General features: G+C 49.8%; 1 protein-coding gene across 5 annotated transcripts in view; it reads left to right on the top strand.

Annotated features, from left to right (window-relative positions):
- Window positions 1-23946, top strand: part of HTR4 (5-hydroxytryptamine receptor 4) — a 70102-nt gene that overhangs the window by 3163 nt on the left and 42993 nt on the right. For 3 of the 5 annotated variants that reach the window (XR_007206985.1, XM_048320097.1, XM_048320100.1), the window contains exon 2: window positions 18644-18725. Coding sequence is in view for 4 of the 5 variants with exons in the window: in XM_048320097.1 (XP_048176054.1) it covers window positions 18700-18725 (26 nt within the window). In the remaining variant the exon portion in view is untranslated. Of the gene's footprint in view, window positions 1-9417; window positions 9559-11612; window positions 11772-18643; window positions 18726-23946 lie in introns of all 5 variants that reach the window. The other 2 variants (XM_048320099.1, XM_048320098.1) reach the window with 2 other exon arrangements.

Genomic DNA, 23946 nt, shown 5'->3' with positions numbered 1-23946 from the left:
AAGACCAATACACCCAATTAAATGGTACCAGTGTTTCTCTGTAAACCTGGATGATTCCTGGAGGAAGCAGAGTGTGAAGAACCTCGTTGTGGTGCAGGTTACAGGAAAGGGGTGAAAGAGCTTCATGGCTTTTGCATTTAACTCCTTGCACTTCTGTTTCCTGCCATTTCCTGCTCTCCCTGGTGCATTTTTTTGTGGGGCTACCTTTATTTTATTATTATTTGTCAAGGTGATGCAACCTTTGCCTCAGCTGGGGCAGAGGTGGGTTACCTCCCAGTGGATGTGTGGAGATGGGAGAGGGATGATCCATGTGCTTGTTCCCTCAGCTAACACCAATCCAAACCCAGGCTTTGCAAAGCAGCTGACTTCCATCTGAGGTGTAATTCCATCAGACTGATTTTTATTAGAACCCATAACCTAATTGAGGGCCCCCTCAGCCCTGAGGAGTGGCTGCAGACACGGGGTTCCAGGGAGAGACACGGCCAGCAGGGCATGGGGGAAAGCAAATTACTCTGTAGGAGCACAAATGGAACTTCAGCAACCTGATGTGATTAGGGAAACAATTAGAGAAAATCGCTGGGTGTGCAGCGGCCCTGTGGTTCATGAGGAGATGGTGCTGGGGTGGGAGATGCTCTGGAGAGTCACCCCTGGGCACAGGGTCCTGTCACCAGCCTGGGATGGGGAGATGAGGGTGAAAAGCCACTTTCTGCCCCTTTGTGGGTGGTGTTGGGTGTTTTTCCCATGTGCCGGTGCAGCCAGGAGGGTTTGGTTATTCACAGATGGGTTTGGCAGAGCCGTGCCTGGGTCTGGCTGATGCAGCAAGCTGAGCAGGCAGATCGTTCTCTTGTGGGTTCTGGGTCTGTATTTCCCTGAGCTGAGACAGCAGTTCAGAGCCCTGCCTTCAGTGCATCTCCTCCCACCTCCTCCACCCTGCCCTCATCTCCTGCCTCGCTGAAGGTTCTCACCCCCACACTTCAGTTTGAAGTCAGTGAGCTTTGCAGACTCAACACCTCCGAAAATCAGGTCTGTGAGGGTTCCAGCTGTACCCAGGCTCCCTCCCTAACCCAGCACCTGCCTCCCCACCCCTGGCTGGGTGAGCACCGGGTGCCACCACACCCTGCACTGGTGGCACAGGGCTGGTGACACAGAGCAGCAGGGCCAGGGCTCTGTCCCAGCTCAGGGCCAGCGTGGGCTGAGGGCAGGACCCCCCTGAGCCATCTGCTCAGGACTGCAAGGCTCCTTATTTGCTTGGACTTTTCCCCCTGTTGGGTTTGAGGTGGCACAGACAAGTTCTGCCCTTGCAGTTCCCATGGAGACAGGTTGGATGCTGAGCGTTAACGGGGGTGAGGCACAGCCTCCAGCAGCTCCCCCGTCCATCTCACCCAGCAGGAACCCGGGCACTGCCCCTTGTCAGGCTCTCTGTCCTCCCAAACCAACCCCAAACCACGTCCTCCTCCCTTGTTCTCTGTGCCTGCAGTGTCTGGCTCCTGCTGGGCTCTGTGCACACCCAAGCTGTGCCCAGCCCTGCCTGAGGCTTTCCACCTTTGTGCTTGAGAGTCCTTGAGATCAGTAAAATTCCACAGGGTCCCTTCCAGCAGCTGAGCAGCCGCTCTCAGAGCACCCACGGAAAGCTCCCAAGCCATCCCCAGATGCAGAAGGGTTAATTTGGCCTCATGAATCCACTTATTTTGTACCAGGGCTGCTTTAACATCAGGAAGGTCGCAATTAAACCTTTCTCAGAGGTCTTCCTGAGAGGACTTGAAGGATGCAGCTGAACCTCTGGGTCCAGGAAATGAGCTCTTCCCAGCTCATCATCCCAGAAGTTGTTCTGAGGTGTCCTGGCTCTTTTAGGGCTCCTCAGCTGAACCACAGGGTGTTGGGCTGGGCCCTGGCAGTGAAATTATTGGCAAACTGAGAGCCAGACTGGTTCCATGCAGACCAAAACAGTTTGAGGAGGATGTTTGTGGCGATCTGGCTCTTTATGGCCGCTTTAACATCACTGAAGTCAAAGCTGCCACCATTACAGCCCCTCTCAGACCTCTGCCTGACAGAACTCCAGGCTGCAGCTGATTTTAGATGAGCCAGAGCAGTGGAACGTGTTTCTTCTTCATGGGCCCTCCATGGGATTGTTACAAAAACATGTTTTCCCTGACAGGAAAAACTGCCAAGCGAAATTTTTATCCTTCAGCAGAGAAGGGAAAAAGGAAATAAAAAAACCCCAAACCCAGTCAACACTGTCCCCAGAAAAATAAGGGAAAGTTGTAGCAATGAATATAAATTAGGAATTAGAACATGTAGGTGTCTGATAAGGGCAGCTAAAGCAATCTGTGAAACAGTGATGAGCAGGGCAGTTCAGGATGAAGGGAAAGCATCTCCCAAGAACATTAAGAACGACCAGAATGTTGTGTTCAGTAACTGCTTTGCTGGGTTCAAATGGTAGAGGCAGAACAGGAGAAGACAGAATCAGATTGAACCCTCCAAGAAATTCCATCTGCTGAGCTATCACCAAACTTCCAGGTGGGAAAAACACTGGCCAGGCAGTCAGGGGGCATAAACTGAAATTTGAAAGTAAAACAGGTCCTGTGCAGAGACCCTGCAAGCACCTCAGAGGCCGTGCTGCTGTGGAAAATGAAGTTCCTTTCCCTCCTCCTCTTTGCCTTCATCCCCTCTCCACTCTCGGCTCTGACTTCCAGGCTGTGCAGCACACGGACCCGCTCTCACAGACACAGGAAATTCAGCTCTGCAGCTCCCAAAGCCTTGTCAGTAGGAGCCAGGCTGAATAACCCAGCCTGTTCTGTACCACAGGGGCACCAGGCAAGCACAGAGCAAGCACCTCCTTGCTGGGCTGAGTTTAGGAGCCTCCTTGCTCAGCAGCAAATCATGGAGCTGATAAAAACTAATTGCAAAGATGCCTTTTATGAGTGTCTGGTTTTCCATGGGCTCTGCTTGGCTGCGCTGTTTTATTGATCAGAAACCTTCTATTATAGCTCGGGGAGGAAAACAAGCAGCCCTTCTGCGCTTGTGTTTGCTTTTAATAAAATACAGCAAGCGGAACTTGCTTGGGGATGATTAAAACAAACCCAGGGAATCGGGAATTGGAGGAAGAAGGGATATCCTTCTGCCCATGCAGCTCAGGATTTCCCTGCTCCATGGAATGCCCACTTACCATGTAAATGCTAGAAGGGAGGAGAAATCGGGGTTGTCCACCTGTGGGGGACCTGTGGGGGACAGTCTGGGGTGAGGGCAGGGCAACGTGAGCACAAATATCTGCAAGATGTAAGCGCCAGGGAAATGATAGCTGGGAGAAGAAAAGCTTGGAGCAGAGGAAGGGTTTCCAGCAGCCAGGAATTCCTGCTGCATGGAATTCTGGCAATGAGGAGGGCTGGGAGCACACCCCACTGTTTATTATTAGCAATAATGATGATGGTGGCAGCAGATTAATTCTGGTTTGGATTAATGCTTCTCTCCAGCTCATCCGTGTCTGTCTGCATCCCGAGAACTCCCTGCCCTCCCCCCCTGGCATCCCTCCCTGACACATGAGCTGAGAGGTGTTCTGGCTCTGCAGTGGTTCTCAGTCAGTTCCTTTCTTTTCCACATCGCTCCTCTTTAGCAAACATCTGATCCCTCACTGCTCTCTGGATGCCCAGACATTTATTGTTCCAGCTTTTGTTTATTTAGAAACAAACATATACTCACAAAAAAACAGCAACGAGAGCCCAGATCAAGGATCCAAAAATAGGCAGCCCGGGAGAGACTGAAAGCTCCAATCTTGGCACATGGAAACGTTTTTAGGTGATGAAGGCTTAACAAAACCTAGCTAAAAGCAACACCAGCAGGAAAAGCACCCTGGAGAGCAATGGCTGTGGGACGGCCTCTGCAGAGGCATCCACTCCACTGGAATTCACTCCTCAACCATGGAAAACTCCAGGGGGTCATGGAGCTGTTGGTGACGAGCTGGCATCCCCCAGGGGCAGAGATGTCCATGAGTGCAAAGGATCTGCTTCCTCAGCCTTGGGTGGGGTCAGCCCTATCCCACCCGAGTGCCTGCATGTCCTGAGTACTCCAACCTCCCTCCTGAGGCTTTCTCTGGGAGTCTGTGTCCATCCCTGGGGAGCTGGAGGGGAAGGAAACTGATGGAGCTGATGAGGATGAGCTGTGCCGAGGCAGGAATCACCGACAGCACGAGGAGAGGATGGAGGAAAGGCCAAGAGGACTGGGGAAAGCTGAGAGAATTGGGATTGTTCAGCCTGGGGAAGAAATCCTTCCCTGTGAGGGTGGGCAGGCCCTGGCACAGGGTGCCCAGAGCAGCTGTGGCTGCCCCTGGATCCCTGGCAGTGCCCAAGGCCAGGCTGGACATTGGGGCTGGGAGCAGCCTGGGACAGTGGAAGGTGTCCCTGACATGGCAGGGCTGGCACTGGATGAGCTTTAAGGTCCCTTCCCACCCAATCCATTCTGTGATTCCACGAGCAGTTAGGAAGGTACTGCACGGGAAAGGACACGAAAGTCACACACAGAAAACAGGGAATCACCAAACCCCCCAGGTAATGCTGGAACAGAGCAAACCCAGGAACACTGACAACCCAGAGGGGTGGGACATGGAAAGCAGGGAAGGAGTCCTTCTTCCCAGTGCTCTTTTCAGGTTTGCACTTCAGGAAAGGCACAGGAGGGGTCAGGAAGGAGGAATGAGCAGCAGGGAAGAGCAGACCTGGGGCTGGGTGGGCTCTGTGTCAGGGACAGCACAGCCAGGGCTGCTCATGGGGCTGCTCTGCAGATGCAGCAGTGTCTGCAGCAAGAGGAATAAACAAAGTCTGTCGAGGGCAGGAAAAGAAGTCACAGCAATAAAATGCAGCAAGGAAGATTTAGGATAGAGCCTAGAAAAATCCCTGCATGTGCTTCCCCTGGGAGGCTGCGTAACGAGAGTGAGGAATCTCCATCTCCAAATGTCATCCACAGCAGGTGAAAATATAGCTGGGGCTGCTTAAACGGCTCCTCGGGGTCTCTCCCAGCCCTTTTTCTCCATCTGATTCTTCTCTCCATGGCCTCAGAATCTGCTTTACAGCCTGAAAAGAAATACAGAGCTGAAACAGCTGCATGACAGACCTCGCAGATTTTCTTGGTAGTGAGCTGGTTTTTTAAGTGACAAATGGAAACTTCCTGTGGGAAAAGTCTGATTTCGGTGTAATGTGATTTTCTGTGAAAAAGCCAAGATCACACAGAGAAGCTGCTTGCTGGATCTGCTGCCTTGGTGTTGTTCAGAGGTGTTATTGGATCTGCAAAGTTGGTGCTGACAAAAGATTTTGGTGCTGTTTTCTCTTCGGATGTTCTTCCTTCAGATCAAAAGCCTGGTCAAATACAATAAACCAAAGGTGCAGATAACAGGGCAGGCGATTGTGTCAGCTCGGGGTTTCCTACTTCCCTGTTCAGAGCCGCTTCTCGCTGGTTGCCCTGGCTGGGTTTGAAAGGTGTGACGTTAGCACAGGTTCTCCTTCCCTCTTCCTGAGTGCATCCAGGATGAATATCCAAATCTCTCCTGGTTTCCCAGCAGCTTCACCTCCCTGTGAACCCAGAACTGCCTGTGAGGTGCGGGAACAAGGCCAGGCTTGGCACGTGACAGGGTGGATCTGGAGGGAGCCAAGAAGGATGGGGAGGGACTTTTTACCAGAGCCTGGAGCGCCAGGACAAGGGGGAATGGCTTCAGCTGACAGAGAGTGGGTTTAGATTGGATACTGGGAGAAAACTCTTCCCTGGGAGGGTGGGCAGGCCCTGGCACAGGGTGCCCAGAGCAGCTGTGGCTGCCCCTGGATCCCTGGCAGTGCCCAAGGCCGGGCTGGACATTGGGGCTTGGAGCAGCCTGGGACAGTGGGAGGTGTCCCTGCCCATGCAGGGGTGGCACTGGATGAGCTTTAAGGTCCTTCCAAACCAAACCACCCCATGATTCTGTGATTTGTGCTGCTCCTTTTCACAGTGGGCTTTGGCAAGGCCCTTCCTCACCCTGTGCTGAGCTGGTTCCGGTCCCAGGGCAGTGGGAGCCACTGGGGGAACTGGGGCTGCACCTCTCGTGGGACTGGTGCAGGGAAAACCTGGTGCCACTCCTTCCTCCAAAACAAATGCAGCAATAAATTATTTTGCACTCTTTGTCTCTTTGAGAGATGGATTTATCTTTTACGTTCACCCTCTTTCAGTAAACAGGGGTTTTTATGAGAGCACATCTCTATTTCTGTCATGAGCAGCACATGTGCAGAGTAAGGCTTTGGGTACTCACCAGTCACTGCTCATTGTGATGTCTCCACACTTTTCCCTCCTCCCTCACTCCCAAAGCAATTAACAGGAAATTCAGCTGCTGCCTGAATGGACACATTTCCAGCAATCTCCCTTAATTCTTTATTTACCATAAAATGAGCAGGGCAAAAACTGCAACGTCAGTTCCTCTTCCGAGGCTGGATCCGTTCCCTCCTCGCAGCTCAGCCTCTCTCTGCCCTGCCCTTTCCCCAGCCCCATCCCAGTTTCTGATGAGCTGTGATGAAAAGCGGGGTGGGGGGAACATCTGATTGCTGCCCATGAATTCCTGGAGGGAACAATTTCCAGGGAAGTGGTGTGACCAAAGCTGAGCTGTTCTCAGCACTTGGAGCCGAGTGTCCCTCGCTCCCCAGGACAGGGACTTGTGCTAAGTGAGCTCAAACATCGCTTCTGCATCACCCAGAGCAGGGCCTGAGGACGTTTCCTGACGTGCAAAGAGAAAATTCAGTGTCTGCTGCTTTGAGTAAGGAAGGTTTTTAGCAGTGGGGATATGGTGAGGCAGCCAAGGGACAGCCTGAGCCAGGGGAACAGGAGATTGTGAGAGAAGGAGAAGGGAACTGGTGTCCAACCTGTGCCTCCCTCTTCAAACAGAGCCTGGAACAACTGCTCCAGGAATTAAACACTGCTGTGAGCACAGACATCAAACCTGGCGTGGCAGTGAGGGGATCTCGGAGATTCCTCAGACATCTCCTCAGACATCTCCCCAGACATCTCCTCTGACCTCTCCTCTGACCTCTCCTCTGACATCTCCTTTTGATGCTCTGCACAGTCCAACAAACCCTTCCCAGGTCTGGGAACACCTGAAGGAGCACCTTGCCCTGCTCTCAGAAGCAAAGGGGTGGGAAGGAAGATCTCTGCTGCTGGAAAGCTTTAAGGCAGCTCTGGACAAATGAAAGGCTCTCCCAGGCTTTCAGCCTCCCTCAACCAGAGCAGGAGGAGGAAGAGGAGGAGGAAAAGGAGCAGGAGGCGGAAGAGGAAAAGGAGGAAGAAAGGGAGAAGAAGGAGGAGGAGAATGAAAAAGGAGGAGGAGGGAGGGGAGAAGAAGGAAGAGGAGGAGGAGGAGGCAGAGAATGAAAAAGAAGGAGGAGCAGGAGGAGGAGAAGGGCTGCACCAGATAGTGCAGAAATGAGACTGGTTTGGGGAGGTCAGTTCAAATGATGCCACCACAGCTGGGATCTCCAAGGTCAAGGGTAGGATGGATGCAGGCCAAGGCCCAAAATCCCAGTGGGACCCCTGCACAGATCAAGAAATCTGTGAATTCTCTGTCCGTGTTCTTGATCCCAGTGAAGCCTTACCCACAACGGGCTGCTCTGCCTGATGCAGTGACCTTGAGGAGCCCTAAGCTGTAACAAATCCTACAAAAATGCTTTTGTGCCTCAGCTGGGATATTAGCAAAGATCTCGGGGAGGTCAGGTGTGTGGGCAGGTTTATTACAGAGCATCCAATAATGCTAAATCCCCATTTCACTTTAACAGCCAGCTGCAGACTCTGTGACCTTGCCTGGCCCTTCCCAGACTCTGCAGTAAACCATGCGCTCCACAGCCGTTTTTTAATGATTATTTATCCTTTCTCACTGTTGTTTTAAATGCTGTTGTGTCTGGAGGAGCTTCCAGAAGCAGCTGACGATGGTGGGGTCTGTTCAAGGCAGCACCTCCTCTTGTGGTAAAAATCAATAAATTGGTACCAGCACTCCAAAATCTGAGCCACCATTAATTCCTGAGGGATTTACAGGGCAGTCTGGCCACAGGGAGATGGATTTTTTGTGCTGGTAGGAATTATATTTAATTAGAGTGAAGGGAATAGAATTAATTAATAGAATTAATGCAGCAGGAGAATCAACTCTCTAGTTAAGGTGGGTGGTTTTTTTCCTCAAAGGAATAATTTATTTAAAGAGCAAGTTAGGACCCACTAAGAAGTGCAGCACTGCTGGAGTCAGGGGATTTCAGGGCAAAATAAACTCAAAGCAGAAAAGTAGGCGATGATAAATGCGTATGGAGGGATCTTAAAGGACTGGGGAGAGCAAGAATGAAAAATAGAAATGAAAAAAAGTCCAAAATGACAAATTATTCCTTTTGAGTGACTGTGAAGGCTCCCTTGGTTTGGGAGGCTGCCAGATCATTCTGAGAGCCCCCCCTGATTTCCCACCCAGCCCTGGGAAAAACATCCAGGTGAAAGAAATGTCTCTCAAACAGCTTTTTGCTTGAGAGCAAAATCTGTTTTTATTTCAAGAGCAGCAACATTCCTTTCCTCATGTCCAGGCTCTTTTGTTCCCTTAGAAGCTGCAGCTCTGGGTGGAAGGAGTCTGGCAGCCACACCTGGAACCTTCTTCCCAGCAGGAACATTTGCTTTTGGCTAATTTAGTGCTTTGCAGCTTCTCAGGACAAGTTTTTCATTTGCTTTCTGATGGGCTGTGTAAATATGAATAAAAGTCAGTTGTTTCACGAGCAGGGCAGGAAATAAAATATATGTATAAAAAAGCTCCTTTGGCAAACACCCACATGGAAGTTTTTAAAAGCAGCCTCAAACTGCATCTGCAGGCTGCAGCTACTCCTCCAGCCCTGTGTGTCCCTGTGCTCCAGAGAGGGAGTGCAAACAGGAAATCACCATTTTTAAAGCCACTTTTGGGGTTCTTATAAGCAGCTCCACAATCTGCAGTGGTGCTGTGTTGTCCCCACGCACCCCTGTGCTGCCAGGTGGGAGCCTGCAAACAAGGAGGGAGCTCTACGGGTGTGCAGGGCCAGGCGTGAATTCCCATCTGCAACTCTGTAAATTGTGGGAAATTTGCCATCTTTTGCTTTCCTGTGGCACAGTTTGGAGTCTCTGCAGTTGTTCGGGGCTGGGCACATTCAGGGTTTGGCACAAGTACTGAGACCAGGACAGAAAGGAGCTTCAAGAGGTGAAAGTAAAGGAATTTTGGTGAAAAATGCCCCAAAGTACCTTGCATTAAGAGGATTCCCAACCCCCCTGGCCAGCAGAATCTCTTGCCCTGCCTCAGAGCCCTGCCCCAAATGAATCCACAAAGGGCCATATTTTGTATCATACTTCTCAGAGAAATGTCAGGTCTTTCTTAAGATGCTTTACCCGCTTGTGACCAAACCTTTTTCTTGTTTAAAACCACAGAATTTCAAAATAAAGACCTTCATGGATGCTGCCTGTGCCCTTTCCAGTCTCACAGACCATCCCATCCATAAATCCCTGCAGTCTGAGCATGTTGCAGCCTCCAAACTAATTTAGCACAGGAGGAACACACCATGAGTCCAGGTGAGCTCAAGAACGAGGAATATCTCACTCCCGAGAACTCCGGAGATGATTCAATTCTGAGCTTTATACTGGAGATTTCTAGATGTAGCTTAATTTTAGATTAAGAAATACGGATCATAAACTTTGCTGGCAACATTCAGATTATTCTCTGGGGTTGTTTGTGGGCCATTCATTGCAATTTTTAGGTTGCTGATGCTGCAGCTGTTTTTGTTCAGTTCCAGGGGACACAAAAGTCACAGACTGTTGATTCCTTTGTCCTGTTGAATTATCTTGGGGACTAAACCAGGTTTTCACTTCTACTCCTTTCCACTGTAAATTCAGAACCAATTATTAACTAATGCCCAATATTCAGTTAAAAATCTGCTGTTCCCATGGGATTTCTTACCAGTTTATTTGCTGGAATATTCATGGTGGCTGTAAGTGGCAGAAAATCAGAGATTCTTTGTGCACAGGGATAAAAAGTGGAAATTTTTTCTCACGAGCAACATGAGAAATGCAAATTGCTCTCAGGATGATTTTTAGAAGTTTCTCTTTGATCATTTCAGAAGGAAATGGGAGTGGGGCAGTCAGCCCTGCTGGGTAGGGAGGGTCTGGGAGGCTGAGCTTTGAGAAGTGCTGGCCAAGTAGAGGCAGGGTTTTAAGGTCTCCTGGCAGCAGGAGCTCCAGAGAGGTTGAGGATGAGCTGGACCTTCTGCAGGAGAGCCTGGGAAGGCTGTGCTCCTCCAGTCTGAGCAGGGAAAGAGGCTGGGAAGCACTCAGGGATGGACCTGCCAGAGAGATTCTTCTCCAAAATGGACGTGGTGGGATGAAACGCCTGGTGTTTGATGGTACTGGTTCACTGCCTCCAAAACGTCACGTTCAGAGCTCCCCAGAGCCCCAGGGAGTGGGGAGTCCTTGGCACTTCCCCTGCAGCCACCTCAGTCCCTATTTCCACCTCCGAGGACCCAGCTGAGCTGGAGGTTTTTAGTGAAATTTTTGGTGAAGGCGGTGGCTGTTGTTTGCTCAGCAGCCCTCACTGTCAGAGAATCCCAAATCAGTGAGGTTGGAAAAGCCCTCCGAGTCCAGCCTGTGCCCCATCCCCACCTTGTCCCCAGCCCAGAGCCCTGAGTGCCACCTCCAGCCCTTCCTCGGGCACCTCCAGGGATGGGCACTCCAAACCTCCCTGGGCAGCCCCTGCCAGTGTTCAACCACCTTTTCCGTGCAGGAATTCCTGCTGATGCCAGGCTGTGATGCTTTTACACCTGGTTAAGGTGCGAGGCAGGCCTGACACCGGGGACTGCTCTGAGCTCTGAATGGGAAATGAGCTCTGCAAACAGCGCCAGAGGAGAGTGGGTATTATTTATTTAGCGTGATAAAGCAGCAGCAGTGGGTTAATCAAACACTCATTAGCAACAGGTCAGGCTATAATTAGAGAGCCTGGTGCAGTTGGCCACTTCTCCCTGAATGCCACCAGTCAGACATCGAGTGTCTGGGATAAGTAGGGATTAGCTTGGGAAGCGAAGTGCCCTCAGGCACAGTCAGAGCTGCCCGGGGATCTTTGTGCCTCCCTTTATCCCAGCAATTAAGGGAACACAGGGCTCTGAAGTGGCACTCGCTGCCCTCTGAGTTGCGTGAAATCTTGAACAAAAGCTCCAAGCAGCTCTCCCGAGTAATTAAATCTCATCTGAAAGCGCTTGAAATCCCAGGGGGTACAGAGGATCTTTTCTCTCCTGTTACAGGAGGGGGAAAGGAAAGCTCTGCTCCTCAAGCGCAGGTTTCTATTTGACACGGGTGTTTCTTCCCTTCTTGGTGCTATTTTAAGAACCAAATCTCCACAATTCCATTGTCTGAACATCAGAAGTTTCTCCTCCTTGGAGAGGCAGTGAGATTCTGGCACCTCAATCAGTCCAAGCTGCATTGGCGGGGTTGTGCTGAATCCTCCAGCAAATGATTTGCTGTGTTGAAGGAATACAGGGCTGGAATCAGTGCCTGGGGGTGGCAGGAAACCGCTGGATAAATGCTCATCCCTCTGGATACAGCACTCCGTCCTCAATCCATCCAATTCATCTTCCCAGTCACAGCTTTCCCCTCCATCAGCACAGAGAGACCCCAAATTCCGCTCTGTTCGTCGGATCATCAAACCATGGAACCACACATCACAGAACGGCTTCTCTCACCACACTGGGCTTAAGAGTCCTGTATGGAGTTGTTTTTATCCTGTATCAAACCCTCAGGTAATCCCAAATCAAATGCTTTTCTGAAATCAGAGAATACAGCAATTTATTATGTCAGTATTGTTGTTGATTAGCACTGAAAATATCAGGAAGGCAAATTTATTCTCCTCTAATTCCCATTGATTTGCCAAATTCTATTTCCCATCTTTAATTCCTGATGAACCGTATTCTTTAGGAGCTATTTTATTCTTGTGCTGGAGAGCAGTCTCGGATTGATAGGCTTATAATTACCTAGATTATCCCCTTTATTCTTTCAAAATATTGATACTTTTCTTTGTTAACTCTGATTGTCCAAGTTTACTGGAAATCAAAACCAACCGTGTGTGAATTTGTTTACCCAGCTCTTTAAAACTCTTTTTAAAGACCAAGATGACATCACCTGGATTTGCTAATCTTGAAGTGACCAGAAACTGTTTAATCTGTGGGGATGGAAAACTTCATCACCACATAACAGGGTCCCCAAAATAAAATCACAGAATCCTTCAGGTTGGAAAGGACCTTCAAGATCATTGAGTCCAACTTTTGAAGTATTTATTGGCAAAGTGTCTTTTCTTAAGTCATGGTCAACAACTGAAATATTTTCCAGCTGATCAGCCTCACTTTAATTATTTTTTTACCAATGTGCTCAAAATCAGCCTCTTCTGCAGCCTGCAACTCTCACTGCTTTCTGACCATTCCTAAACTTTTGACATTAATCCACAGCTACCAGCTTCCCCTTTTTCTGTAGTTTTGGACACATTTTTCTTCTATATTTTTGCACAGCTGTGACCTCTTCCCCCAGCCTGCCCATGGGGTTTGAGGTGCTGCAGGTTTGTGACCTGGCGCTTCTCCCTCTCTTCTCTTTCCATCCTTCCTGCTGTTTAGCTCCCTGTTTTCAGCTCTGTTAAAACCAGGAGATTTTGTCAACCCTCTGCAGAGCTGAAATCACAGATAGCGCAATTCAGCACAACCCAAGGGATTTCTTAGTCAGAGTTACACGGAATTAGAGCAAAGAAAGACACCCAGGCCAGGAGATCCTCCTGTTCCTGCTGAAGTCCAGTTGCAGAACCATAAACTGGCTCTTGGCACTGGGCTTTGAAGCAGGAGCTGATTTCCTGCTTGTGCTTCACAGCCTACAAACCCAGCTTATGGCAGCAATAAAAATAAACCAAAGGCGTTTCATTCCGACACAATAAAGCTGTAATCATGCCTGGCCTCCAGATGGGGAGTGGAATGAGTCCACCACAACAACCTGTGCAGGAAACGGGGCAGGAGTTGAGGGTAGCAGGGAACACAAGCTGTGCTGGAGCCCTTCGTGTTGTGCTGAGGATAAATCCTCTCTGCAGGGAGGAATTGTCCTGCCTCACTCAGCCACTTCTCCCCTCCAGGGCCTGGCTGATGCTGTGCTGCCCAGGGGAGTCTGCAGGCAGGACAGGGACCCAAAGGAGGGACAGAAATGGGTGACAAAGGCTCGCCTGTGCAGCTGGGAAAGCGAGGAATTCATGTATTGAAATGCCATTTGGAGGCACTGCAGGCAAACCCCGGGATGTCCCAGCACTCCCAGGAGGGAGATGGCTCCTGTCACTGCTCCGTCCCTCATCTCTCCCAAGCTGGCAGAGCTCAGGGCAGCACAGCAGCGTGTCTGGGATGAGGTGAACGTCCACGGGAATGTGCCTCCTCCATGGATCAGCTCCTGTTTGCTTTGGAGCAGGGCAGCTTTTTAAACAATGGGGCATCAGGGACTCGGTGGAAGTGAGGATCCCGGGCAGCCCCAGGCACAGGGTGTGTGCAGCCATCCCAGGGGATGAGCTGGGATGGTGCTGAGCATCCCTAAGCTCCTCCAGCAGGCTGGGAGTGACCAGCAGCACTGCCCATGGCAAAGCTGAGGGATTCCCATATTTACCAGCATTTCTAGTCCGCATGGCTGTATAAACAAACAATTTATCTGACACAGAAAGCACAGCTGGTGCCTTTCTGGGGCAGCGGTTTCCACACTCTGGTGCTGGTGTGAGGAAAAAAAAAAAAAAGCTGGAAAGTGTTTTTAGGAAGGAAAAAGTAAGTTCTGAGGAAGTTTTCTGATGTGAGCAAAGCAGGAGCATGGCAGCCCGGCACAGATCAAACACGGGTGGTGAGAAAGGACTCACCCATCCCTCTTGCCCTCAGTTGTTAATTGACATCTCTTACTGTATTTTTGGTCTTCTAAGAGAGTCAGGATCTCCTGTGGGATGTTTCTCCTGCCTGAGGTTTGAGAGTGCAGCTGAAAGCTTGGTTTGGCTACGAAAGCTGACAGTAATTGCTGGAGGTGAGAGCAGCGAGCTGTGAAAGCTCATAATGTCCCTGTCACAGCAAATAACCCCTCTGCTTTTACAGCTGCTCCTTCTCCCTCCCACAAACTGAGCCTGGGAGAGGCAAAGATCTGCTACAGATGCCTCTGCTTTGGAACAAAGTCACCCTTGAGCAACCCACGGGACTCCACTGCTGTAAATATTTGATCCAGGAGAATGGGCAGGCACAGCTTCCTCCCGTGCCCTTTCCTAGGGAACAGCCCTTGGATCGTGCTGTCTGTGGGGACTATTTTGGTACTCGAGGATGAAATTCAGACTTTAACATAGCCCGTGCAGAATGCCCCAGTGTGGGGCTGAGGAGGCACAGAGGGCACGGCTGGGAGCTGTGAAGGCCAGGCTGGCACCAAGAGAAGCCTGTTGGCACAGCAGCGTGGCTGCCACTGTCACCGTCCTGCCACCCGGGACTGTGGCATCCCTCAGCACACGAGCCCCTAAACTCAGTGCCTCTGGTTTGGGTGGTCAAGCCAGAGACCTTCCCTTTGGGTTGAAAGAGCTCTTTTGAAAAATAAAGACATTTCTTCTGTGTTTTCTATTTCAAGCTGGACTCCATTTTATTTTTCGGGCGACGTGTTGCGTCTGTCTCTTAATTTTTCTCTGTTTAAGCAAACTGCTCCATTTTAACCTGCTGGAATGATGCTGGATTAAAATCAGCCCAGCAATCTGTCTCTGCTGACAACCGAGGGACTCCTTATCAGCTTTGTCCTTCATGGGGAGAAAAGAGAGAGCAGTGACAAGGGAAGGGAAGAGGTGCTGTGGGAGGGGGCAGTGCCTTTGGCAGAAATGGGTGGAAATAAAGCCATTTTCTCTGGGAATGAACAAAATGAATCACTTGATATTTCCTGTTCCTCAAGTGTTGTCATGGGCAGGATATTCTCTTACAACACTTGGAGGGTTTTGGACTGCTCTGCAGTGATGAGAAAGAAATTGTCTTTGGGATGAGGTGACTGTCACTTCAAAAATATCAGATTAATGTGGGCTGGGGAGATCTGGTCCAGTTAACCTCTGCTAACAACTTATTTTTCTCTGACAGTGATGGAGCTATGAGGAAAATCACCACCCCAAATGTGAAATGTGGTGGAAATCGAGCAACAGCTTTTTTTTTTATTCAATCCCAGCTTCAATTTGGCAGATGCTCACTACAGAAAGCGAGGAGCCTCTTGAACTCCTGGATTTAGATGGTAGTAGCAGTCTTTATTTATGTCAGAGTGATTCTGCTGGCCTCAATCAGGAATCACACTCTGGATGGGAGCTGAATGACTCCCTGCACTTCCAAAACTCCTGTCTGAGGTGTGGAGGACAGCAGTTTCCAGGGGAAGGTTAAACAGGCATTCTAAACATCTGTGACATCTTTTGCTCTGTGTTACCCCATAAAAAATGTGTGTCTGCCAGAAAACTACACTGAAATCAGAGTCACCATCACTGCACACCACACAGCTCTGAAAGCTGGCAAAGGGCTGGTCTAAAGGGGATTTTTTACCTTACACTTATGAAGAGAAGATGGATCACTGCAGTGATCCAATTCTTCACCAAGAGAATGAGACAGTCAGAAACCGAATTTAGTTTATTTTCACATCCCCCTCCCTGCTTTGTGGAGCAGCAGAGCATGTCACAAATGGGTAATTGTGATCACTTAGGGTTGTCTCCAAAGGTATTGGCAGATATAGGATGTTGTAAAAGTGTGACTGAAGAAAGTTCAGTGCCAAGGTTCACTCTGTTCCTTACCGCAGGGAGGAAGAATACAAAGGAAAAGAGAGTTAAAACGGATCTAGAATGATTTACAAATGGTTTACACAGTGACCAGAGACCCGAAAGGGTAAGGGAGACCCTCCCATTGAGTTGTGAGGTTCAGAGTGGACCCCTTTGCTCTCTGAACTCCTGATGGAGTTCAGGTGCAGTTGGGTCCGATCTGAGTCTCATGTGGACAAGGTTTGTGTCTAATGGAATTAATTACACGGATTTCATCAGCCCTGATGGGGCAGCTGAGGGCCCGTGACGAATAAAGGCTCTCAGCCTTGGCTAAGGAAGAATCTCTTAGTCTCAGGTAAAGAATCTTGCTGTATCTAAGGAAAAAAGTGTTTGGCTGCAGTCAAATTGCACACAATGGGAAAGGTGTGTGTGAGATTCCTTGCTTTGTTCCTTGGTAAATGACTCTTGGAAAAGCTGCCACCTGCTATTCATGTGTTAATTGTGGGATCAGTGTTCCAGGCTCCTGCGCCTCCGTGCTCTGGCACATGCTCATAGGTCCCTATTCTCCTGTGAGGGTTTTCTGGAGGAATTCCTGCCTCTGGAACCTGTTCCATCCTGTTGCTGGTTTGGTTAAGGGCTTAAATCCGTCCCTCCCAGAGCAGAAGGGACAGTGTGGGTCTGTCTGGAGGGAAAAAGGGTTTTGCAGAATGCTCAGTCCACCTGAGGCGTGCTTCATTTCGGCTGCCACAAGTGGCGGAGCACTTTCGGAACCCAGCACTGCAGGAAATGGGGGTGTGAGTTTTTCACAGTGACTCAACTCCTGTTGTCATCAGCTCAGCAGTGACAGAAAGTGGAACTTGATGGGGGCTGAGTGGGATGAAAATAAATGGGATGGAGAATGTGTCAGTGTCTCAGTGAGTTGGTGCTTGCAGGGAAGATGCTGTGGCCATTGCTGGCATCTGGGGGGACATTTCCATCTCCACAGGGCAGAGCAAGGCCACCACTGAGAGCAGGCGAGTCTGTGGTGCCCTGAGACAGGGTCACCTGTTGGCCACCAGCCAACCCCTTATGGCTCTGACAGGTGAAATCTTTGTAAATGCCTTAAAGCCACGGCATAAATGCATCCATTTATCCATGTCCTCGTTGGGTTTTCCCATTTCCCTGTGGAGATGAGGAGGAGAAGGGGCAGAGGCAGGACAGTGTCTGCCAAGGAGGCTGTTGTGTGCCAGGTGAGGGAGTGAACTGAGCTCAGCTGGATCACTCCTGAATTCCCCAGTGCCACCAGTGCAGCCTTTCCATGCTGGTTCCTGGATTGCCTTCATTGGCTGGGGGGTTTTGTCTGTTTGTGAAGGCTTTTTCCTGTTTTAGAAATCTCTGGTTCTTCAGGGTTGTTTTGCAGGTTTTTTTTTACTCTTACATAGAAAGTTTCAGTTATTGTAGGTCTCCATGATAGCAAGATGGTACAGATATTGTGTGACCTCGGTGTACAATAAAATTACATTTTTCCCCAGAAAAATAAATCAAGAAAAATGCCCCCTAACTGGAATTTTGACATACAAAATCACTGAAAAGTTTTTCCTCCATTTTGCAGGAGAAATTAGAATTAATTTTATGCTGATATCTCAAAGACTGAAACCGTATCAGGTATTGTGTCCTATGGAAGAACTCCAGAGCAGGAGCACAGGAGAGTGGGGTTCGGGGTTTTTCCTTCCAATTCAAGTCGGAGGTCAGGTCTTAGGGACGCAGAGCTGAATCTCTAGACCTCTCACCCTTTTCTTTGCAAAATACAGCAGCAGTTTTTGAGTCACCAGGTTCCAGAGTGCCCAAAGAATCACCAGCTGAAGGTTTAAGCTGCAAACAAGGGGCCAAACTCTGCCTGTTAGATAAAAACATCCTTTCGATTCCAGCAAATTCTGCTTGCAAAATTAAGTCTAATCCATACGTCCTGAATTACTCCTCGTGGCAAACACTGAGCCAGGTCTGGAGCTCGGGGGGCTCATTTGCATTGCAAACCTGGCATCAGTGTCTGGGAAGGCTGAGGCGGTTTTATTCCAATTTTCCTTTGAAGCCAAGTAACCACAATGGCATTATTTGCATCTGGGTTGGCATTAACGGTGCTGTGGTGGTGGCTTTATCCCCAGCTCCCTAGAGACAACACAAGGGGTAATCAACATCCTCAAGTGCTCCGAAAGTGAGCCTATTTTTTCCACTGGATTAGCAGCAGCAAATGCACAAGCACATTATTAAGATGGTGCATTCATTTCTATGGAGTCAGGATGGAATTTTGATAGAGTTAAAAACCCCATTAATATTTACATCACTTAGTGGTGCTGGAAGTAAGTACATTTATTTTAACTCAAGCTGCAAAGCGTTTAGTTCTTTGTAATTACAGCACTGCTATTAAGTATTCATAAGGCTGCACAATAGAGTGTCACAGGAAACCTGGTTTAATTTAGTGGTTAGTCAATGTTTTAGTTTTGTGTAAAAACAGAAACTAATTTACCGAGCCTTCTTGCTTGTGTTTTCCCACCTGGGCTTTGCAAACTTTCTTCAGCTTCACTCTATTTAAACCACTTTTTGTAGCTTTGAAAGTTGGGAAGTTGCTGGGGAAGTCTTGCAGGTGCGCAGGTAATTTGGAATGGGCACAACCAGGCTGGGGGAAGAGCTGGAAAGCTGCCTGATGGAAAAAGACCTGGAAGTGCTGGTCTAAAGCAGCTGAACATGAGCTGGTGGGTGCTCAGGTGGCCAAAAAACCGAGGGCACCTGGCCTGGATCAGCCCATGGGTGTCTTCAGTGGAGTAAATTTGCATTTATGGGAGATCCTGGAACTAATCCCTGTATTTCTGACTCTCTCCACTGCAGGATGAGGTCTCTTCTATGGACATTGAACTCCCAGCTACCTGTGCCTGTTGCCTGTGATGGAAGAACTTGATGTGAATGTGAGGTAGGAGGAAGGACTGAGCTCCTGCAGCCCCTGAGCTGCGGCGGGGCAGTGACCCTACAATGAGTCCGCAAAGCTGCAGGGTGGCATTTTCTGTTTGCCTGCAAATAAAGGTCTCTGCTCGTGCAGCAGGGCCTGGTTTGGGGGTTCCTGGAGCTTCTCTGAGGATGTGGTATCACCCTGATATTTGCATAAGTGTCAGATGTGGCACAGACAAGCCAAGGATTTCTTTTCAGTAGAAAATGTTATGAATTTTGAGGAGGCTGCAGCGTGATGTTGGAGAGACATTCCTGGAAATTTTTGACAGTTCAGTTTGGAACTTGCATTCATCACGGCCCGAGGGAGGTGGCAGACCTCATTTTCTCTAATTCCAGAGTAGAAAAATAAATGATCTGCAAGTATTTCCTATTTATATTTTATTGGATTTTTTAATTTCATGTGACTTGGAGATTGTTATTGGGCACATTTATTATAGGCAGCAGGTTAATGAGATCCTGTCAAGTGGTTTGAAATGAAAACCTCAAATTGGTTACAGCAATCCAGAGAGGCCAAACTCTGCTTCTCTTGGGCTCTTACCAGTGTAGGTTGCAATTGTGCTGTGCACAGGGGTGAGCAATGGCATTTGGAAGACTACTAAAGCCTTCCTAGACCTTGGGTAAGGCTTCCATCATCTCCTTGCAGAGCATTCCTGGTTTGCCTGACATCTCCTCCTTATGTCATGGTAGCTAAATCTCACTCCTTTATATTTTTGGAGCACAGGTGACTCTTATCTACACCAGTTCTGCATGGCATTTTTGGCCATCCTTGTGCACTTTTCCTTTCTCTTCCTTCTTTTTTTGCCCTGCCTTTTTTTTTGCCCTGCCTTTTTTTCCTGCCTTTTTCCCTCCACCCCTTCCCCCCCCTTTTTTCCCGCCATTTTCCTGCCCTTTTCTTCCCTGCCCCTTTTTTCCCGCCTTTTTTTCCCGCCTTTTTTCCTGCCTTCCCCCCCCCCTTTTTTTCCCCCGCCTGGGTTTTTCCTGCCTTTCCCTCCCCCACCACCCTTTTTTCCCCCGCCCTTTTTTCCCTCGCCCTTTTTCCCCATCTTTTTTCCCCATCTTTTTTCCCTGCCTTTTTTCCCCCGCCTTTCCCCCCCCTCCTTTCTTTCCCTATTTTCCCCTTTCTTTCCCTTTCTTTCCCGTTTATCCATTGCAGCAAACTGAGAAATTGCGCTTAACAGAGAGGCTGAGCCCTGCTCAAAGCCGGGATCTGATTTTCCTGGGCTGGCTGAGGTTTCCCTTGGAAAATCGCCTTGATGCTGGATAGGAGGAGATGCGTGCTGATGTCTCTACAAACAGCTCCATGGGTGAGGGGAGGGCTGTTGATGGCTGTGGAATGGCCCTTAATGTCCCCACCAGCCTCAAGGGCGAGGTCGTTCCAGAAGCCGGACAAGTTTGACTCTCGAGCTTTAGGGTAATAGATAAAAGGGTCAGCACAAAGTCTATCGCAGAAGCAATAGCGTTTGGGAAGAGGGCTGCCTGCAGCCGGGAGTTCAGGATAAAAGGAGGCTGCGTCCTTTAAAAGCCCGAGACAGAACCTCCTCAGGGTATTCCCCAGTGGGCTCTCACCCTTTATTCCCTGCAGGACTCCTCTGTCTCCTTTATGGGCACTGGCTTTTCATAGTGTGGTTTCCCGCACGTGCTAAATATTGATCCCACAGTTGTGTTCCAAGCAGATTTTGGGATATTGTCCTGAGTACTTCACACTTGATAAAGGGTTCTTGCTTCCTCAGGTGTGGGGGAGAGATTGTTACAGTCTGGAGAAACAGCTGAAAAAAAAAAATCACCAGCACCCTGAGTGCAGGTAAACAGCTTTTACAAAACCGCTTTAATCGTAGCTGCTGGTGAAGGCAGACTCCGTTTGCTAAACCAACTATGGAAAAACAATGTATTCTTTCAGTTTGTCACAGCAGTAATTGCTTTTTATTTTCAAGCCGAGCCCCTAAACCAGCTGATTTTTAGATTGATGTTAATTGCTTCCAAACTTGTCGTTATCAGCTTTCGCTTTCTCAGTTTGTTGCTGAAGGTATTTTTGTGGCTTGAAAAGTGCAGAGCCCTCCAGCAGTTCTGTGTTCGGCTCATTAATCTTATCCTGACTTTGAGGAATGAGCAGCAAGGTGAGGGAACAAGGAATCAAATCGGTTGGATTGGTTGTGTTTGTTTTGAAGCAAAGAAAAGATCCCATTTTTCAACCCAAAGCGCTGGTACGGAGGCATGGGGAACACTGGTCCTGACAGCAGACCTCCACCTGTGCCCCTGGGAGAGAATTGTGTGTTTGACACACACTCCCAAATCCTGGAGTTTGCTGTGCTGGCTCAGGAGGCTCCTTTTCCCTGTGGATCACGAGAAGTGGAGCTGTTGGTGGCTGGCTCTGGGATGGATTTGGCACCTGGTGCTATGCACGGGCACGAAGAGGCAGGGAAGGTCCTCGATCTCCTCTCCCCATCCAAACCTGGGAGAAACAGGAGAAAGAGTCCTAGAGGGGGAGAGAGGGACTCAAAGATCCATCCCTGGAGCCCCAGGGATGTCCTAGGAGAGGAGCTGGACTGTGCCCTCAGCCCCGCTTGCTCAGGACACTGCCAGCCACGCGTGAGGACTGAGGGGGACAAGAGCTGGGCTGAGTGGTTGCAACCAAATAGGCACCAAAATGAGCCGAAGCGTAGGAAATGGAAGGGACGTAGGGAAGAGTTTGTGTGCTCCGAGTGCCTGGCAGTGGGGATTCATGGGAAGCAAACAGCTTCGGGTGCCTCCAGCAGGTTGCAATAGGAGGGTTTATTCTGGTGTGTACACAAGCTCTTTTCAAAACCTCTCCAGCTTCTACACTTGGAGCCATTAAATCATTGTTTATCTCAAGCTCTTTGATCATTCTTCTGTTTAGGTGAGAAATAACAGGCTATGAAATGTCATTTACCAGGCCACAATCAGCCCAGAGCTCTCTTCCTCCTTCCCTTTCCAAGGAAAGATCAACTCTAATCCTCCTGTAATATTGGCAGCATAGATCCAGAAAGGGATTTGCTCTCGCATTTCTGCAGAGATAAACGAACTGATAGAGAAGATTTTCTGCCAAACTCTCTTCTCCACCTGGTCCCCCAGGCTGGGAAAGGTCTGGAGCCCCAGGAGCGGCTGAGGGAGCTGGGAAAGGGGCTCAGCCTGGAGCAAAGGAGGCTCAGGGGGGACCTTGTGGCTCTGCACAAGTCCCTGACAGGAGGGGGCAGCCGGGGGGATCGGGCTCTGCTGGCAGGGAACAGGGACAGGAGGAGAGGGAACGGCCTCAGGCTGGGCCAGGGGAGGCTCAGGGTGGACAGCAGCAGGAATTTCCCCATGGAAAGGGCGCTCAGGCCTTGGCAGGGGCTGCCCAGGGAGGTTTGGAGTGCCCATCCCTGGAGGTGCCCAAGGAAGGGCTGGAGGTGGCACTCAGAGCTCTGGGCTGGGGACAAGGTGGGGATGGGGCACAGCTTGGACTTGATGGGCTGGGAGGGCTTTTCCAACTTCAGTGATTCCATGAAATGTTACAAGGAGCCAGCTGAAAGAGGCTGTGGGGTTTGCCGGGTTTATCCTCTCTTAGGGAGGAATCCACAACTGGGAGCACTCAAACACCCGGGGCATTTCTGAACCTGCAGCCACAGAGTTCACAGAGCATTGCCCACGTGCCAACACCCGGGCAAAGCAGGAGGGCACAGGGAAGCAAGGAATGATAAAGTGGCTCAATTTCACATTTCTCTGCTGCCAGCCAAAAATTTCCAGTAGCCAAAAAAACCTTGGAAAAAGAAATTCTCTTTCCTAAATGCTCCCTCCAGCCCAGGCACTGCTCCGTGGGGGAGTCATCAGCCTGGGTATTTTTCATATTGTTCAACTCTTTTCTCAGTTTCTAGGGAAACACTTTAAAGCACTATATTTATGGGAACATCTTTCCAAACACCTCCGCCAACACTTAATTAATGGAGATTTTAAGCCTGGCTCCAGCTTCTGCGAATTAATAGTGTGCTCCCTGATGGCAGCTGTGGAGCAAGGGTGACACACACGCTCTGTAAATAAAGTTGGAGGGTGCAGGGGGGCAGCTCCTGTTTGTGCTGGTGCACAGCCCCACGGGGAGGTCAGGCCATCACACACCTCTGTGAGGTTTCACCTGTTTTTATTAGAGCAATCTGTGCACATGAAAATTCCCCGGACTAAAAGCTGGGCCGTAAAAATGAACTTTTTGATGGCTTGCATCACATCTTTAGCATCAGTGTCTCTGCACAGAGGGGCAGAGATCTGGAAAAGGGTGTGAAAACCACCCTAAAGACTGGGATATCCTGGGGCAGGCCTGGCTCTAGGGCTTGGCAAAAATGGGCTGGACCTTATTGCCAGCTTTTGCCCAGGGCTTCCCAGGACACCTTCCTTGACTTCCCAGGGCTGACCCTCAGCATCAGGCTGGCAAAATTCAGTTTTGGGAATTCTTGAACAGCTGTGCTCAGGGGTGGGGAGTAAGGAAGCTGGGAGGGGGTCCTGAGAGACAGGACTGGAGCTGTGGGGCCAGAGGAGCTGTGGGGTTCATGGGGCACCGAAAGTCGCATCAGCAGAGCTGGGGGTCCTTCTAGGACAGATGCGACATCATGTCAGAACCAGGGGCGGGGCTGTACGTGGAAATCTCATGACGCTGCTCTCAGGGAGTTAAAATTCCTTGAGTTGCTTTTGGAGAAGTGGAGAAAGACACTCCTGAGGTCCTGGTGGGAGATCTTTCCTGGGAATGCAGCCTGGGGGACAGGTAACCTGCCCCAGATGGAATGGGAGTGCAGCTGCAGAACGAGCCCTTCAGGCAGGGGCAGGGAAAGGCACAGACCTGAGGCACCCAGCAGAGCTGGGGGTGATTTAGTGGCAAGGGGTCAGTTCTCAAACCAAAACAGATTTTTAGGAGCAGGCTGTGCTGCTGTGGGAGAGGCAGTCCCAGATCCCAGGTTCCCAGCTGTGGATCAGACTTGGAGCTCACAGAACCTGCGAGTGCAGAGTCCATCCCTGGTGCCGCCAAGATGCCTCCGGGTCATTTCAAGAACACCTCTGCCTTTGCACTGCCTCTTCCCCAGGGGTGGCTGTTTCCAGGAGTCAGGGACTGCTGCAAGCTCCTGCCCCGCTTAGCTGCAATTAAACACAATTAACAAACACTCCCAGAGCTCCCCAGGCTGGAGAAATGTGCTGGTCCTGACTCCTGG

Source organism: Corvus hawaiiensis, chromosome 15 (assembly GCF_020740725.1).
Source record: "Corvus hawaiiensis isolate bCorHaw1 chromosome 15, bCorHaw1.pri.cur, whole genome shotgun sequence".
NCBI classification, from domain to species: Eukaryota; Metazoa; Chordata; class Aves; order Passeriformes; family Corvidae; genus Corvus; species Corvus hawaiiensis.
The sequence above is the reverse complement of the archived record's forward strand: the minus strand, read 5'-3'. Positions and strand labels throughout refer to the sequence as shown.